Source organism: Melopsittacus undulatus, chromosome 6 (genome assembly GCF_012275295.1).
Source record: "Melopsittacus undulatus isolate bMelUnd1 chromosome 6, bMelUnd1.mat.Z, whole genome shotgun sequence".
Taxonomy (NCBI): Eukaryota; Metazoa; Chordata; class Aves; order Psittaciformes; family Psittaculidae; genus Melopsittacus; species Melopsittacus undulatus.
Window position 1 is genome coordinate 81,380,746 of NC_047532.1, and position 18,556 is coordinate 81,399,301.

At 42.3% G+C, this 18,556-nt stretch overlaps 1 protein-coding gene across 3 annotated transcripts in view; it reads right to left on the reverse strand.

The window, feature by feature from the left end:
- Window positions 1-18,556, reverse strand: part of LOC101870273 (prefoldin subunit 3) — a 40,403-nt gene that overhangs the window by 1,923 nt on the left and 19,924 nt on the right. Inside the window, exons 14-23 of one of the 3 annotated variants that reach the window (XM_031048223.2) lie at window positions 18,127-18,222; window positions 16,660-16,776; window positions 16,498-16,528; window positions 15,894-16,014; window positions 13,906-13,962; window positions 13,467-13,574; window positions 3,453-3,577; window positions 2,496-2,562; window positions 1,951-2,049; window positions 88-226 (exon numbers count right to left, since the gene is read on the reverse strand). In XM_031048223.2, the coding sequence (XP_030904083.2) occupies window positions 88-226; window positions 1,951-2,049; window positions 2,496-2,562; window positions 3,453-3,577; window positions 13,467-13,574; window positions 13,906-13,962; window positions 15,894-16,014; window positions 16,498-16,528; window positions 16,660-16,776; window positions 18,127-18,222 (960 nt within the window). Of the gene's footprint in view, window positions 1-87; window positions 227-1,950; window positions 2,050-2,495; window positions 2,563-3,452; window positions 3,578-7,639; window positions 7,764-8,622; window positions 9,750-12,856; window positions 12,912-13,466; window positions 13,575-13,905; window positions 13,963-15,893; window positions 16,015-16,497; window positions 16,529-16,659; window positions 16,777-18,126; window positions 18,223-18,556 lie in introns of those variants that run through there. The other 2 variants (XM_034063442.1, XM_034063443.1) reach the window with 2 other exon arrangements.

The following is an 18,556-nucleotide window of genomic DNA, read 5'->3' on the forward strand; positions in this document are numbered from 1 at the left end:
AGCCAGTCTCAGATAAAAACATCAGGAATCTGGTACTTACCAGGATTAGCTCTCACATGCACCTTTTCCCCCACCAACAAAGGATACTGACTTCTGTAGTGGTGAACTGGTCTCTGAGAAAATCCAGGTCTTCCTCTAGAAGGTCAAGGTTTCTTGTGGCTGTTGACAAGTTCTTTTCTAACAGCGCCTGAGCTTCATCAATATCATATTCAAGCATCACATTGGCCTAAACCAAGAAAGGTTGGTAAAAGCTGTTACCCTTGCATTGTAAGGAAAAAGCTATAGCAGGCTTATTTCAAGCTGTTTATAACTTAGCACATTAACAGAAAGCTGTCCTGACAGGTCAAGGCAACAAGATCTGGGACAAGCAATGCCAAAATCCCCTCAAGGCCTCCACCACTGCGTTAACTGTAATAAATCCCTCTAGTGACTTAAAAAAGGTTCTTGTCCTATAGCTAAGCAACAAGGGACTTCTCTCCCTGCGGACTGCATTCAGCCTTTCAGGTATTAGCATCTCCATCGTATTTGAAAAGAGAGAGACTTCACATTTCTTAAAAGCACCTTTCAAGAGCCACACGACTCTAGAAACAGGTTTTGTTGCATTCAAGATTAGATCTGTGTGGAACACTGACAAACAAACAGCCTCAGGGCACTGGTCATTAACAAGAAGTATTACAGGGATTTCAAGATACAACTCATGTAAGAGTCTTTCCCTTTACCATGGAGGTTTTTGACCTAAGAATCTTTCTGTCAATGAGAAGCTGCCACATGAAGAGATAAAAGACCAGTATCAAGATGCCCCAATGAAGCTTTGTCCCATCTGAGAACTGTGCATTGAGCAGCCATGTGCTACTAACTAGACATGATCCCAGAGATGCTGCATGGAGCTGCAAGAGGGAATCAGCCATTCTGCTCCTGAAATAACCAGAAGAGTTTCCCAAAAATAGTAATGCACAGAGCCCAACATGCAGACTGTGAGCAACAAGGAGATAAAGGCAGAAGGCCAAGAACACCTAAATACAATACTGCTTGTGGCATTTCATTACAGCTTTTCCACATGAACCACCAATAGGATGAACTTTCTCTGATCCTCTGTTACAAAATAAACCTGGGATGCTCCCTGGAAGTCAATGTTTGTGAATTCTGAAGACAGTCTCCTAAAAGCAAGAGGTGTCAGACAAATCCCTCTTTATGACAGAGAAGAAGTGTGAGAGGCTGGGAGTAACTGCCCAATCAGCCCAGATGGTGCACAGGTCAACAGTGTGTCTGCTGTAACCAAGTGGTTTGGTTTGGCAGCCAACACAGGGATTTAGGAACATTCCAGATTTAGAAGTATCAAAATAAACATCAGCAGGTTATCTCCACATACAGGAAGCCTTTGAATACAAAATATCCCAACCTGGTATCACTTAAATACTTCGAAATCTGTGTTCTGAGCTCTGATCCCACCAGTCTCTAGCACTCTAAATGCTGGCAGGTACCTGTGAGTAACAGAAACCCCATCTTTCCCTAAAAACATGCTTGAAAAGGGAAAGCAAGATGCTAAATACCAATAATGCAGAAGATGGGAAGCTGGTTGCCAAACTGGTTATTTTGCTGGACACATTCCCACCCCAAGCAATGCTGGATGGTTAATCTGAACCATAAAGTGATAGAAAAGGTAAGGAAAACATTCACCAATGTGCTTTTTGGGAAGAGCAAACCAGCAAAATTACAATTCTCTGAAGTATTTGCTGTTCAGCACCAAATAAATCAAACAGGAAACCTTGACTACTGTGCTGAAATGTCTTTGTGAGATTTGCCCTTCTGACAGGGGCAGCTCCACTGTGCACACATGAACAGAATTATGCCCATAGCCACTAGTACAGGTAAGACAGCAACAAACACTGTCGTCTATAAGCCTTTTGTAAGTTATTTAAACAGTTTCAGAGAAAGTTCCATTTTACTTACCCCCAACCACAAACAAACTTTATCTGTAGGAGGAACTGAAGCTTTGCAGTAGAGATTATCTGCCAATAAAAATCTGGTTTCCATTGGATTTGTGGAATCCTTAAGACAAATGATAAAACTTAAAATTGCTATTTTTCACTGGAAACTTATGTCAAAGACATAAAACTTACAGTAAAGAGCACACTTCTCTGCTTTTTTGCCATTGCTACAGTATTAACTTTGCTGGAGCTCTATGCAATTGTACTTCAACATTAAAGTTAGAGCTCCAAGAATAAAGCACTTTAAAAAGATGTCTTTAAAAGCAATACAGAAACCTCTATAAATAATAGATGAAGTCAAAGCTTAGCTGCAATCTATACACTGTTAACAGTTTGCATTACAAGCAGGTTTTGAACTAGCTTCCAAAAAGTACTACATACCTTTAAAAACAATTCTGTTATTTATAAAGGCATATTAAGTGTGCTCTCCAAAACATTTCTTGCAATGTGTTCTGTCAGGGTGGAAAAGGAGTTAGCTTTTCTCATAGATATTCAAAATAAGTTTACCTTTTTCTTCTGCATGTGTTTTAAAATTTCTAATGTCTGTTTAATTTCAGGAATCTGACTTTTTAGCCTGTGAATTAACAACAGTCACGGATTATTTTACAGAGACACAAAGGTTCCTAAACAAGCGAGCAGTTTTATTACACAATCCAACCTCCATTTCCAAACCTGAAACTCTAACAGCCTTCCAGGCTTCCAAAGGCAGATTTGAAAGCTATGGCCTGTAAAGGCACCTCAGCTCCAGCCCCACCGGCCCCACAGCACTCTGATGTTCACTGGTCATCTGAAGCAGAGCAATGCATACTGCTTTCAAACTGGAACACTTGCATTGACAGTAACAGATACCTCTTTGCTAAAATACTCTATTTTTGCTTATTTCTGACCTTCCCAAAGAGGGAAACCTCAGCAGAAATACAGATAAAAGACCCTTCCTTGGCAGCCCTTGCAGCAGCACAATGGGATGTGACAGCAGTGGCTGCCAAAGGCAGGCCTAGGCCTCAGGTAGAAGTCAGGAGCAATATTTGTCCATGAAGGAACTTTAATCTACATAAAAATACAGCATCAAGCTTTGAGTTTAGAAAACTGCTTCTTGCCTGGCTTCAGATCAAGACTGAAGCTATGGAAGAGAGTTGAGGTCACTGACCTGTAAGCTGCTATAGGCTTGGTACAGTCATCATTTGACAAAACTGTATTCTTATTTACCCCAGGTGACCACATATAAGAGGCTGCAGCAGCACTGCTTGGCCTTAAAGGCTTAAGAACCAATTCAACAATACGGGAAGTTCTCTTGCATGTCACTCTCAAGAAGAGGAAAGAGAAAGCTGGGCTTCCCTCAAGGTACTACACAGATCAGCTCCCCTAACATAAACATGTTACCTCTTGGGATCTTTTAAAATAGACTTATTTATAACAATAAAACTATGCTCCACAGTTCCCAGTTCTGCAAAGATGAGGACTTACCTCCTTTTCTTTTGGGCAAGATTAAGTTCCAAAAACTTATACTTCTGATACTGCTCATCCAACTTCTTAAGAACTACATCTGCTGTCTCATTTCCAGGCTGTTTCATAAAAGAATCTACATCTTCCTTTAGGGAGAAAAAGAAACCCTCAATGTTAGAACAGTTCAGTACTCCTAGATACAGTCATACTCTTATCTTTTGGCAGTGAAGTCTGGAGGGGGCTCTAGAGGCAAATAAACTTCTTGTTCTCTGTAGTGAGGCACAAAATCATTTACTTTCCCTTGTTAGTCATCTTTTCAATTCCCCCTCCCCTCTTTTTTACGGCAGGGAACTACAGGATCGGTACAAGGATTATTTCACAGCCAGATTTGATAGTACCTTGTCAGTGGTGCTTCCAGTCTCAGCCTATGTCGAATGACACCTGACAGGGATGGGTATCCTCAGACCACTGCTAACCCCTGCTCTGCTCTCCCTACAGCAGGGATAATGCTTCTCTGTGGCTGATCAGATTACAAACTGTCAGGGTAAGACTCATGAAGGAAAAGAATCATAGCCTGATCACGCTGTAGGAGAGACACAACGAGGAGGAGAACTGTGGTATCTGCTCAGGCAGGCTTTATGGTAGTGAACAGCTCATCTTCAAGAGCTCCTATAGCCGGCAGGAAGCCATGGAATCCTCTAGAGAACAATTCCAGACAGTCCTACCAGGGAAGACAGGCCTGAGCAGGCAGGGATGCTGACCTCTGCAAGTGCCTCCTTCAGACTGCAGGAGGCTTCACCTGCCTGTGGGCAATGTTCTCAGCCTCCTGAAAGGCACATGGGGATCAGCCACGAATTTCTGACCTTGACATTTACCCACGTCTAATTCAGGATGACCACATTCACCCACTGCTGCAATTGTGTCCTTCATTGCTCTGTGAAATCTGACATCAGCCTTCCACTGATGGAAAGGCCTCTTCACTCCCTTTAACTAGGTGTTTGCATTCCAGTAGTTTCACACCAGGAAAAGACTGTAAAATGTTACTAAAGTACCATCAGACACCTACCTGGTTCCCTTCATTATGGCTCCTAAGTTCTCTTAGCTAAAGAAACTTACTATGAAATGACTGAACCTGGTGAGAACTCACCCACCTTCCTGATCCTGAAGGAAATCTGCAGCAGAAATCTGAACTCCACAAGAGGCTCCAGCAGGCAGCATGGTGTAAGTGGGGCAACAGAGCTCCAGAGACCAAGCTTCAGACTAACTGTCCAAGGAACACCTTAAGCTACCTCACTGACAATAGCAGAAGCATTCCTGCTTCCTCATGGAGCCTGCAGAGAAGCTTTAAACAAAGAAACCCCTAAGGATTAGATTCAGGCAAGTGTTGTACAAGTGAGGCCCAAGGATGCTCTGAAATTAAACCCCTTCTTATGGAAGCTCTTCTGCTCATGTAAATCACCCAAGAGAGAAGGAAAAAGCAGGTGGGCAGCAACCCACCCCACACACTGCCTGGGACCTCCTCTGCCCCAGCTAACACCTGTTTGTAGACACAGGACAGAACCCAAGTCTTCCTGAAACAAAGATGCTGAGAAGTGAATCCAGGCCCCTGCATGCTGGTGGTCTCCTACCAGTGCACAATGCCCAGCCAAGGCAGGCTCAGATTAACCACCCAGGTTTTCCAACTGCAACATCCAAGCCCTAGTTGGGCTTTTGACCCATCTTACCCCACTGCAAGGCTGGGATATGGTCACTTCTTTGAGCTTGAGCAGACCAATAGTATCAGGATCCCTGCTTCATGGTGTGTCACGCAGCATCTCAACTGCAGAATTACCCTACAGGTTGTGCAAGGCCCTGCCAGGACTCATCTCTGTCTTTTTAGGAAGAAAATTCACTGGCTGAACACCACTGTTGTGTACCATAGAGGTAACAGAGTCTTTGCTAACTTCAAGCCCTGAAATACAGCAGGATGGCACCTTCCCACACAGGCGTATGTTTAAGTGATGACCCAAATAAAGAGCTGCAGGCACTCGCTCTGCTTCTGCACATCAGCACCTGTGGGCATATGCAGAGAGCATAACAAAAGAGACGTGTTCAGATTGGAATTCCCTGTCCTCCCACTCACACACATGCCAAGGAAGATACTTTATTTGGAAACACCTGGACAACAGCTCAAAAGAAAACAGTGTTGGACAAGTTCTGTTTGGAGTGACTTTACACCTCCAGTAAAACCTTGAGTTAATGCTTCATGCCAATTGAAGTCTAGAGAGGCACAAGAATCCACAGACCAATGCCTATGGAAAGGTACTTGCCATAATACTATTTGAAGAGCCTCTACTGAATTGAGACACTTAAAGAAAGCATCTCTGAGGACAAGAGTTGCAGTAAGACTGCCCTTGTAGCATGTGGTGGGAGGAAACATCAAGCAAGTGATCAGCAGGTTTTTATCATGGCAGCATACAACAAAACAGAAACCTATTGTTTGGAGAAAAAGCCTGCAATGAAACCACCCTCAAGACCCTGGTATCTTCACTTTGTGGAGCAGACACCATTAACAACTTCTCAGTGTGTGCATCCTTTGACATCCTTTTAACATCTACACCAAGTACTCTACGATCATGGCTGAGGATGTCTTCTGCAGACACATCTGTATTTGACATGAGCACCTCTCAAAACTGAGAATTAGGAAAGTGCAGTGGGTTTCAGATCCTGACACACGGTTAAGAACAAGTGAACAGAAGCACAGAACAATCCCATTGTATGGCACATGAGATACTTCAGATGCAAGCATCAAACGGGAACAGCGTGGAACCAAACATGAGCTGCACCCCCAGCTGCCAGCATGAAAACAAGGGATGTAACAGACCCCCTCAAAGGTCTGTGGTTATCTCTTGTCCCCTGCTAGTGACCACCTCCACTGAGAGCCAGCACAGACCACACGTTCTCCTCTGTCCTAAGGAATGAGGTCCTGCAGTACAGCTGGAGCCACGGCCGTTCCCTTTCACCTGCATCCATACTAGTCTCCCATAAGCGTGGAAGGAAGTCGGGCACAGGCAGCAATAGGCTTACATCCCAGTAAGATTTGCCAGGCCCCAAGAATTGTTAAAGAACCTTAAAGAAAAAGGAGGATCTGGATGCACTGAATTCCAGGGCACTGTACCTATTTGTTCATATGCCCTAGGACGATACAGAGTAACATGGGTACCACACCTAGAAATACCAAAATGCAAGTCAAATCCATTCCCCTCTGCAAGAACAGTCACAGCTGACCAGTTCAAACAGCTCTGGTAAAGATGTGCTGAGGAATGCAGGTTTATCCAAGAAAAATCTCAGTAACAAATCTCAGCACAAAGCAGCACAATAACTGAAGTGCTCAGGGCAGATGTCAGGCGTTCCAAGATGACACAAAGGCAACCCAGGTACAGCCAGGGTGATCAATACTTATTGATCAAGTGAGATAAAGCAGCAATCAAGGCAGAGCACTCAGAGCCAGCCCACAGCAGAGAGCGATCAGATACCTTTGAGACCATGTCACTGTGCTGTCGATGAGTTCTTTCCAACCAGTCAACAGATTTATTACTCTTGGGAAATCACCTTTTAAAGTCAGATAAACGGGTTCAGCCTGTTCTCCAAAAAGACGCGTTTGCTGGTTTGCAGGAAACCAGCCTGGCACCGCAGTCACTGCCAGAGACTGATTCAGCCCCAGTCAAGAACTAGATGATGAGGGGAAGCTGCAGGTAAAGGTGCTGGCAGTGCTGGAGATGAGACAGAATGAGCTCCGTGCAGGAGGAGCCGCTGTGAGGAACCCCGGCTCAGTGTGTGTGATGGGAGGGCTCATTCATAACACGCTCTTGGCTGGCACGTGAGCTCGATAGTGAACGGACATGATACTGCTTAAAACTGGAGTCTGCCGTGAAGAGGGAACACAAACAACACCTCTCACCGCCTGGAACCCCCCAGGACTAAAGCACCCCAGGACCCTGCCCGGCTTGGGCCAAGAGAAGCGCTCCGGACCGGGGCTCTCCCCTACCGAGACCGCAGAAGGGCGGCGGGCAGGGCCGGGCCCGCTGTGGTGAGCGGAGCCCAGGCAGCAGCCCCGCCGCCCGCCCGCCAGGCCGCAGCCCCGCCGCAGCCGCCCCTCACAAGGCACGGGCCCGGCTGCCGGTTCGCCGCTCTCCCTCTGCCCCCCCGGCCGCGGAGCCGCCGCTCACCACGAACACGGCCTCGGGGATGCCGAGGGGGCCGCGCTTGCCGCCCGCCGCCGCCTCGCCGCACCCCGTCTCGTTACTGCTGGCCGCCGCCATCTTGGGAACCGCCAGTGCGTGCGCGGCTGTGTCTGGGACGCCAGGCTTACGTCACACGTCAGAGCCGAGCGCGGTCCCATCCATTGGCTGTCAGGCTGTTACGCCGTGACGTCAGAGCGTGCGGAGCGCCGCCTGGCGGTGGGACGGGGTTAGGGCCCCTCGAGCCCTCCCTCAGCGGTGGGAGCCGGGTCCCCGTGAGGGGCAGCTCTGGGCCGGTGTGGGAGCAGCCGGTTAAACAGCTCCAGCTCCTGAAGGAAACACAGCGCTGCAGGTGAGGGGGCAAGAGAGCAGCTACTGGAGCTACTCGTTCCTAATGCAGGATTTGCTACATCAGTGGTGTTGCTGACTTGTTAAATGAACTCAGTTTGAGCTGTTGAGACCCAATATAATGGTAGTGGGATCTGTCCAAATGCTTAATTGACTAATTATCATCTGTATGTTCTGTACAGAGGAAAAATGTTGGCATTCCTTTTGTTTAATGATTTATTAATACCTAATCTGTCTATCGGACTAAACTTCAGAGTACATAATGTTTGTGTTACTTTTATGCCAGTTGTGTAGTGTTTTTAGGAAGAAAAAGAATAATCATACCAGCATAGAAAATAGCCTGAAGACCTGATCTCCTTTAATACGTGTATTGTTCTGGTTTGTGACTGTGGGAAGACAGTTTCATAATGAAGTGTCTTGGGTGATATGGTTTAGTGTGAGGTGTCCCTGCCCATGGCAGGAGGGTTGGAACTGGGTGATCTTAAGGTCCTTTCCAACCCTAACTATTATATGATTCTATGAATGCAGCTCTGGAACGGCGCATTCATAGGCAGCACAGCAACACGCACCCCCCCACCACAGAGAACACCGTAACCCGCAGCCCTGCACACACACACCCGTTCTGCATGTGCCAAAGTTTATTTTTTTCCAAAACGTGTGTCATCAAATAAGGGGATCGGAGCGGTCTTTATAAAACAAACAGTTCGTGTGTTAACAAATTGAGAACCCCACAGTTAAAACACCCACACAGCCAGGCTTGTGCTTCGGCGTCTGCGTTAAAAAAGTGAATTCATACAACATAAACCCCCCACATGGTTTCCAGTTTGGGGTGAGTGTTTCCCACACGTTCTGTACTCTTATGAAACAAAGGAACCCATGTCAGGAAACGGCTGTACAAGAATGTATTGGAAAAAAGCCCAAACAACCTAAATTATAGTAGCTCCTTTTAAATAAATATCCAATAAAAGGCACAAACCTGTTATGGGGAAAAACATAACATACAAAACGAGACCTATTCAATAAATAATGTAAAGTGTGGGTTGGGGTGAGGGAAATCTGTTCCAGCACCTATTTTGTCATTGCTCCAAGACGGAATTTCCAGCCAAACATTTGGTGAAGGATTAAACTTAATCACAAGGATACACGCTTGAGATACACCGAAAGAGCCCACGTTACAATTCCTGTTGTAACTGTACCAGTTACTACAATCTCTTTAAATAAATGGTTATGAGGATCTGTATAATGTAGCGATGCAGTAATGTATATAGATCAATGACAAGATACATCTTCAGAGTAATAGCAACAGGTTTTCTATACTCCTAGCTATCAGTAATGTATAAATGATAACATGTACAGTTTCCATTGCTCAAAAATATAATCTTTTAAATGGAAATAAATGACTGATACACAGTGCCTTTAGATGTTTTCCTTACGATACAAACTACCCCAAACAAAGTTCTGCTTTTTATGTACAAATTGAGCACCGATCCACAGTGCATACTACTCTAATTGTAACCCCCCCCCCCGCCACACATCAAAACCCCAGATGTGGATACACCCTGTATTCAGTCTTGGAGTACGAAGGTTTTCTGTTGGTTTCTGTGTGGTTTTTTCCTTAAACAAAAGTCCACGTGTTATTTTCACCTATGAGTGTTCCACCGCCATGTGCACAGAACTGAGATTGCTCTAGTATAGGAGTCCAATGTTTAAAAAAATCCAATAACTTCTTGCAGGCAAAGTCAAACTATTCCTAGAGAACATTAGAAAACCCCAGTTACTTAAAAAGAGGTACACATTCCAGTCTGACACACAATCAACCTCTCCAGATTCCCCCAGAAGTTACGGTATATCCCACACAACAGCTTCCCTGGAGCAGCAGCAAGTCCCAACAGTCAGGCTTGAGTGACACTCTGAAGTACAATAACGCAAAGCACAGCATACTTCACAAGTCGTCCTCCTTATTCAAACCCGGAGCAACATCTTAAGTCAACTACCTGCTCTCTGAAGCATTCAGAACAGGATTCTGATCAAACCAGTTGGAAGGAAACAAAAAGGAAAGTCACATTTATGTACATCTCTCTTCAGTGTTTTACTCATTGCTATTCACAACTGCTGTGGAACAACCTTTGTCTTCAAAGTGGGTTGTTTTTTTGGAGAACAAGATCTGAGCCATGAAAGCCTCAAGAGCATCCCAAGTCCTTGGATTTTACGTCTAACGTATGGATGACATGATTTAAAGACACAGCACTCTGCCATTTCGTGTGTTCCAATACGTGCACAAGGAAGAGGGTGGCAAAAGCATTCCTGTGCACCTCTGTGCAGAGAGAAGTTTCTCAGTATTTTCTTCATAAGGATAAACCTGAACACCGTGGTTTAATGTATCAAACATTCTAAATGAGACTAAAAAGAAGGTAGCTCACAATGTTTCATTCACAAAGATGTACTTCGTGGCTGTTTCTCCTTTTATAATACTAAATAAATTGGTATCAGACAGCTTTGCTACAAGAAAGCATACCAAAGAACCATTAAAAAATCCAGAGCAAATCAGAATTGGTACAAACTACACCTAAGACTAAATCTGAGCCATGTGCATTCCAGATGTCCAGAAAGCTCTGCAATAAAGTTCTGTTTGCCAGGCATTTATTTGCACATTTCATTAAAATCATGGATTACTACTTACACAGCTCAGGATGAGAGAGACACAACAGCTCACAGTGCTAGGAACTGCCTGCTGGTAGCGCTCTCAGCTCTGCCAGTAATGCCCAGACATTGATTACTGCATGTACTGCTCTAATTTGAACTCAGGACCTTTCAATGCTGAATAAATCAATGGAACTCACTATTTCTTAAACAAACACAACACAACGACCCACTCTAAATGGCATCTCTTCCCTCATCATGTGGAGGGTAACTATAGGCACTGAAGAACTCATTGGCTTAAAATTGTACAACTGTTCAACCCAATAGAGGTGGATTAAAGCTTGAAGCCCTTTGTAATTCAAACTCGAACATCAAATTGCTACACACTGGTCCAAATCTTAAAATAAAACCAAAATCAAAGCACATTCAGGAACTCCTTGGTTTAAGTCTCTGCAGGGTTACATGTCCCAGGAGGTCAGTGGTTACAGATCCCAAGGGCTGGGGGATGGTTTTTTGTTTTGTTGCTTTTAAGTTGTTTCACTTGGCAAAAATATTTCCATAGGGTTAAAAATACCATGTTTGCACTCTTTAGACAGAATTAAGCATTTAGGAAGGGGGAATATGAGCAAAATGTGGTATTTTAGAAGTTCTCTGCAGGACAGTTTGACAAAATCCTCAGGCCTATCATAGTGAGAGTCAGAGATAGTTCTGCAATTATAGACTCCCCAGAGCTAAAAGACATGCTGCTTTGGAGGTCTATTTATTGCAACAATAGAAAACTATTCTTTTCTTTGAAAACTCAGCTTTAATATTAATCATGAGTAGAAGTTATTTTACAGGAGAGCTTTTCACTGAACTCTGCCACAAAACTTCTGGAAGAAAGGTTGCTCCCAACTCCATTGACTCCATTAGCAATTTTTTGTTGTTTTAAAGGTATTACTTTTTATCAGACATTGGAAATAAAAGATAAGGCATTTCCACAGCCAACTACGGTTCTGGAGGAAGATCGGTAAATACAAAAGACATGCCACAAGTCTGTACGCATCATGAACAGCGTACTTTATAAATTACTTGATTTAAAAGATTTTCCTCTCAAAGAGAGTCTGGATTTCTTAACATAGCATTTTAACCTTGAAATTACTACAGAAGAAAAAGATTACTGCAGCATTAAAGAAAAAAATTATTTAAAAGTTTGCACATATTTACATGTTTAAAAATAATTATTTTATATGATTTACAACTAGGTTCTTATTTCAGAAAAGCAGCACAAGCTATTCCCTACAGCCAGGTAATTCCCACAGAGGTGCCAGGTCACAAGTGGCAGCACTATTGCAAGGTTTGCTTCTTTTGACTTGGTAGAAAAAGTTGGATCTCTTGCCTCTTCTGCACTTAGGTTTTCAAATTGCTCCCACTTGCTGCTCCTGGGGACCTGGCATTCACTGGCTCCCAAAGCTGCTCTTCCTTGAGCTATGAAAGACCCTATCGGCAGAGAAGATACTCGATGGAAGTGCAGCTACTGTCACTGGTCAGAGGCTGCATGTGCCGTTCTGTAACGCGCTTGTTTCCTCTGCTCCGTTACAGGCTTTCAGCCCATCCCATATGAATGGAGCAATCTATTATTTTTAATATATATATATAATGTAATATGTATATATCTTGTTGATTCACAGCATTTGAAACTCACATTATAAAGTTTGCAAATTACTATAAGCTATCCTAATGTGAAAAAGCTGTCTGATTTCACACAATATTGGCCTTATGATAATGCAAGCATTACTCTATCAGAGTATTCATTAGAGCACATAAAAATTTTATTGCTCGACTTCATTTGTGTTGTGTCTTGGTTACAACAGCCACAGAATTTGCATGGAGAAAATAAATAGCTTTGATATCCTCTGTTAACTTCCTATGGTAACCCACTGATGAATAAGGTTGCAAAGCAATCATGAGACCCCTCATCTCAGCTCTGAAGATGATAATCCAGCTTGAACCTTCTGAATCAACCTCAATAAAATACAGTTTTCTGCTGAGCAGTTTGAAGGAAGAAAAAAAGATCAGTGAACAAACATTCACGCTGCAGTGACTGTTATAAACAAGAACCTTGAAAGCATTGCAATTCAAACTAATATTGTATTATACAGGGAAGAAAAAGTTGCCCTGTTCAGGAATACATCACGGAAAGATCAAAATTCAGTCTTGTCTTTTTTGTTTATTTACCAGTATTTGGTTGTTCTCACATCTTGCTGCTTTGGCGGCTCTACATGAACTGTATCTGTGAAGTAGAGATTACATATTAATGTCACATCACACATGGTTCCCCAGTGGTGTAATTATGAATCTATTCAACTGCCTTCTTACTTGCAAGGTAAGACTACAGGTTTTTGACTTTAAAAAATCCCCAAAGAACGTGAAGATGAACATATTGGGAGTACACAGTTTCTTCAGCTTGAATCATCTTCTTGTCCATGCCTTTTTCACTTCCTTTCCTTCAGGAAGCTGTCACCACCTCTCTAGTCAGCATGACTAAACCAACCATCCAGCTGACATAACAGGAAATCTAAAGTCTACGTATCTTCACCACTCCCGTTTTCTTAATAGTGCCACAGTGAGGAGTTAGCCACTAAATCTGATTTTTACTTTCTTCCTACATTTACATGCTCTCACTTGTCTGAATTGGCTTCCTTGCCAGCAAAAGCTGTAGTCCTTGACAGAGGAGCCCCTCACTTTCAAATGCAGAAATACATTAGCAGCCCTTCATGAAGCATTTGCTTTGTTTTACCAAGACTAAAGTTTCAATGTGATCTCAAGATTAAGGAAAGCACTTCACCTGAGTTTCAGAAACAGGTGCAAAAGGGTTTGTTGGCCTTAGACCAGGCTGTGTATACATCATTGTCTGGGGTGCCATCAAAGGAGCAGCTCCAACCTGAGGAGGTACCTGTCAGAAAAAAAGCAAAACCCCCACAAAAAAGATATATAAAATTCAAACTCATGCTTGTAGATCTTTTTGCTTTGTAAGTAGTAGAAAACAAGCATATAAACACACACATGTAGTAAAGTCAGAGCCTTTAAAAACCACGCTATATAGCATTTGGAGCAATCCTTTCCAAAGCACAGCGTGACAAAGCCATCAGATTTCACACACTATTATCTTTTGAAACAATACATACAAGTTACAGAATGATTTCAGCATAATAATGCCAGCCATGAAGCCCACTGGAGGAGACAACTCGTTTTTTCAGGAATACAAAGACAATACCATTTCTTACCATTCCATATACAGGCACTTGAGGTGTGGTCAGTGGGTATGTGATAGGAGCAGGTACCTTCAATCAAGAAAATCTTCATGTTAGATAAGCTCATGCATACTAGTAATAGATACAAAACTGTGAAAAACATCTACTTTTCAATACGTAAAATAACCAATGTATTTACAAGAAATCGACTTACATATCCAGGATAGTGTACTCCATTCTGGCACAGCAAAAGGAGTAAGGACAGAAAATTATTGAAGAGGTATTTGAACTGGAAATTCTAACCATGGGGTGGATTCAAGGCCAGTACCAGAACTGTCTCTAACTTTGCTGAACTCATTTATTAAAACAAAGCAGGAGGAAAGAAGTGCAAGGACAGTAACATCAGTAACTAAGCCTGTTAACTTGGACAGGCTCTCTGCCTAGAATATACTATCACTAGTAAGACTGATAGTGAAAACAGAATGTTTACTAGACCCAGCCACATTTGAGTATATTGCTTGCACAAACATTTGTGTGAGAAGCTTTTGGAGGGCATGGAATACTCCTTCTGGCTCCCTTTATGTGAGAGAAGGGCAGAGGAATAAGGAAGCCAGTGACCATCCACAGCTTGAGAAACAAATAGGTCAATGTTGCTGACATACTGGTTTCTGATGTCTGCAACGTATCACGATATGGAAAAAGAAAAATGAAGAGCATCTTAAGCTGGTAATAGCTTGGAACAGGCTATGTTCATAGGCATAGTAATGCATGCGCTTCATATTGCCATGCAGTGTGAAGTAGTGCTCACTGTCTTAAAAACGGAGTGCTAGTTCAAATGCTTTTCTATGAAAGAGTATGAATACTACACATGAATTGAAGGGTTGGTGCTCTGAATACCACAGACCAAGCTAGGGCAGTTAGAATCAGTATCCCAGTATTAGAAAGATGCTCATAGCTGAGCTATTCAACATGAACACATGAAATAAAAACACAAAACCCAAATCCACAGTGATCCATGTATGCTCAGGTGTCCTCTAGCCTCCAAAAATGAAAACACATCAGCGCTGTAACAGGTTTGAGAGCTCCAAGTGGGGATAAAAAGGTTTTATGGTCTCACAAGTTTCACATAAGTGCTATACAATTGAGACATCTTCTCATCTGAATTCTGATTTTTGTTTGAGACCAATACTGGCTTTAATGTTCTATTCAACTCTGATAATTCTGAATGAGCATACTCATGTAAGATGAGGAAAATAAACACTACAAACAAAGTTATTATTATTGGAAAATAAAGTCAGACAAAGAGCAGTCCAAAACTCCTGTAGTAATTACCCTGGCTGTTCCTTTAAGGCAGCTGCATTTCAGAAGGGGTTTATATTCATAAGAATACTTGAAAAAAATCCTTTTAAAAGAATAGGGAAAGTCAGTTGCTGCAAATCTCTCTCAAAGGAATAAAAAGTCTTCATTTAAATAACTATAAGCTTCCACTTAGTATTTAGTACTGTGTTAAAAATAGGAAGTTGCTGCTGAGCACTACCAAAAGGCAGAAGTGTTGCTTGACCTAATAATTAAGGGTTGCAGCAGTGTTTCATGTGATAAAATTGAAAATGAATGAAAAACAGAAGGAACAGCAGTTTTGCCCTTGAAATACACTTTTAGATCTCTTTAAGGTGCATGTGTGTGTGTGGCAGGGAGGGAAGGGAGGATGGGAGCATCTCAAACATGCATGTGAGAAACTTTCTGGTTTGAGGTCATTTGTTTCAATTCAAAAAGAATTATGAACTGAGATACATCTCAAGTGAAAGGCTGATTATTAAGGTCTTTAACAGGTAAGTTCTACATTGTGGGGAAATAAATATACTAAAATTTCTACCTTATTCAGTTTAAGAAGCAATCCTACAAGCATTCCCCACTGCCCCCACTCTTGGCCCAAACAGCCTTTGCTATACTTTTAAAGTTAATACAAGTAGGGAAGTAGCATTTGCTGGAACAAAGTGTGATTTCAATAATAGAGGAGTTACCATATGTGGAATAGAGGGTAAGGGAGTAGGGCTCCACGTGGTCAATGTGTTTGTTTTTGCTTGCCAGTTTGTTCCACCAGTAAGTTTTTTCTCTGTAGGCTGGGTCCACTGCATATCCGATCTACAACAAAACTGTGCTATTAGTTCTCAAAGTCAACAACTAGAGTAACAACATAATGGAAAACCAAAACATGCCTTAATACAGGTACACAGCTGAAATCTACAGGTAAAGGAAACACTGAGGATTTCAGTAACTACTCACAGTTCAAGTATGATATCTGAGAGTTGTGTTTTACGTTAAAAGTAAACTATCATTACTGCACTGTGCAGCATAATTAAAGTTTTACGTAACTGCAAGATCTTCTACTGTGCTTCATAAAATACTTAAATAAAATACAGTAATTGCAAAACCAAATTAATTGAACTACTTCCAAGTTAAGGTTGACCATGTTGGGGTAACTGACCACACACTCACTGTTTCGTTGCTGGTTTTGGTACCAGATTACTTTCAAGAGTTGAGACTCTTGCCATGTTAGTGCTGGTTAACTGCCAGAGACTACCAAATACTCATTTGAGAAAATTATAAGTACATGTATGCACTTACTTTTTGGGTGGAGTTCCTCCAAAGCCAAGATCTAGGGGGAGAGGGAATGGAGAAGAGAAACAGACAAAATCCTTAAGTTAAGGAGTTTTTTGGGGGTGGCGGAAAGCTTGTTTTGTTTTCAGTAACAATTGGGAAAGTCAGATTGAAAAGCTTCATACTTACTTCCCACTAGATTAGCAAGTGAAGAATCGAGGTCGTTTGCCAAAATTTTTCCATTTTGCTGGCTGGCTAAAGGGGCTCTTTGACTCTGTGTTGGTCCTGGGGGTTGCAATACATCATCTAGAAAGGTAAAACCTAAAGGAAGAACAAAAAAAAGCAACTGTTAACAAAACAGTTCCATTGCATTTCATGAAACACATCCATAAACCATCCATTATGGTTTCCATAAGCCATACATCCATTCTATCCATCCATAAGGGAGGTATTTTCTTTATAGAAACTGAAGTAATTTGACTATTTACAAGTGGAGGTTCAACATGCTGGAAGTGTTTAACACTTGGACAGAAGCACATATTAACCTCTGGGGTTTTTATATGCAATCCTATGCTGTAGGCACTAATCAGTAGAACCTCTAATTTTCTTCAGCAGGAACTGATGGTATTTTTAAATTAAGATGAATGTCCTCAAGCTGAAGAGGGGAGGTTGTTAAAGACAGTTTCTAAAATGGTCTTGTAAAAATAAATCAGTAATTTCATGATACTGCTAGGATCCTGAATGTACACGAGTTCCTTTGCTGTATGTTCATAGGACTTGGAATACGTAGTAAAATACCAGCAACTAAGAGAAAGACCATAACTCAGCTATTCTTCAAGCAGTACATTTTTATAAATACATTTATAAATACATTGTACATAAAGTACAATTCATTTCAACGAAGTTAGAGGAAACTCATTATCATGTATCAAAAGAAAACACTGAAGTCATAGGCACTGAAAACATACTAACACAAACTTACCAGTTAAGAGATATCCAGAGGGCCACATTCAAAGTTCATTCCCCAAAAGAAGAGAAGAAACAGTTACTGTATATGCAATTACTCAAAGTCAATTTTAACTTGACAATCAGCTCAACTGTAATTATCTATCAGCCCTATATAATCAGCTGCAAATGTACTATGTTCTTAAAGTTGAAGCCAGTCCAGAGGAGGCCACGAAGATGCTCAGAGGGTTATAGCACCTCTCCTGTGAAGACAGGCTGAGAGAGCTGGCCTTGTTCAGCCTGGAGAAGGCTTTGAGGAGACCTCAGAGCAGGTTCCAGTGCCTAAGGGGGCCAACAAGAAGGCTGGAGAGGGGCTTTGGACAAGGGCCTGTAGTGACAGGACAAGGGGGAATGGCTTAACCTGACAGAGGGGAGATTTAGATTAGGAAGGTGCTGGCACAGGGTGCCCAGAGAAGCTGTGGCTGCCCCGTCCCTGGCAGTGTTCAAGGCCAGGCTGGACAGGGCTTGGAGCAACCTGCTCTAGTGGAAGGTGTCCCTGCCCATGGCAGGGGGTTGGAACTGGACGAGCTTTAAGGTCCCTTCCAACCTAAACCATTCTGTGATTCTAAATTTAAACTGCAAGAGCAACAATGCTAAATGTTAAGCAAGTATTGCCTGGAGGGTATGAATTAGTCATAAGCTGGTTTTTACCATTTGTAGTCTTGTACTCTGGTGCTGTAGATTTTCCTCCAAAAACAGCATCAAAGTCCACGTTAATTGTTGGAGGAGCTGAATGAAGAGGAAAACCTGGAAAAAAATGGTTAGAGTATTCAAATACAGCCACGGAGTAATGCCACTCATCACAGTCAAACTAGAAAGTTAAAAAATATCAAATTACCATCAACAGTCAGAGGATGATACACAGAAGCATATGTAGGTGTTTGACCACTAAAGTCATCTTTGTAAAAAGAGAGAAGAAAATCAGATCAGTTTGAAGGAGAAAAAGAAAGAAGAGAACTAAAAATTCAGTCTGCAGCTAAGAGTTTTTAGTAATACATGAGGATTTTTTTTTTATTGAACAGATTTGAAAAGCTCAAGTGGCTCCTGCATTCCCCATTACAAAACAGCAAAGAGGTTGCAG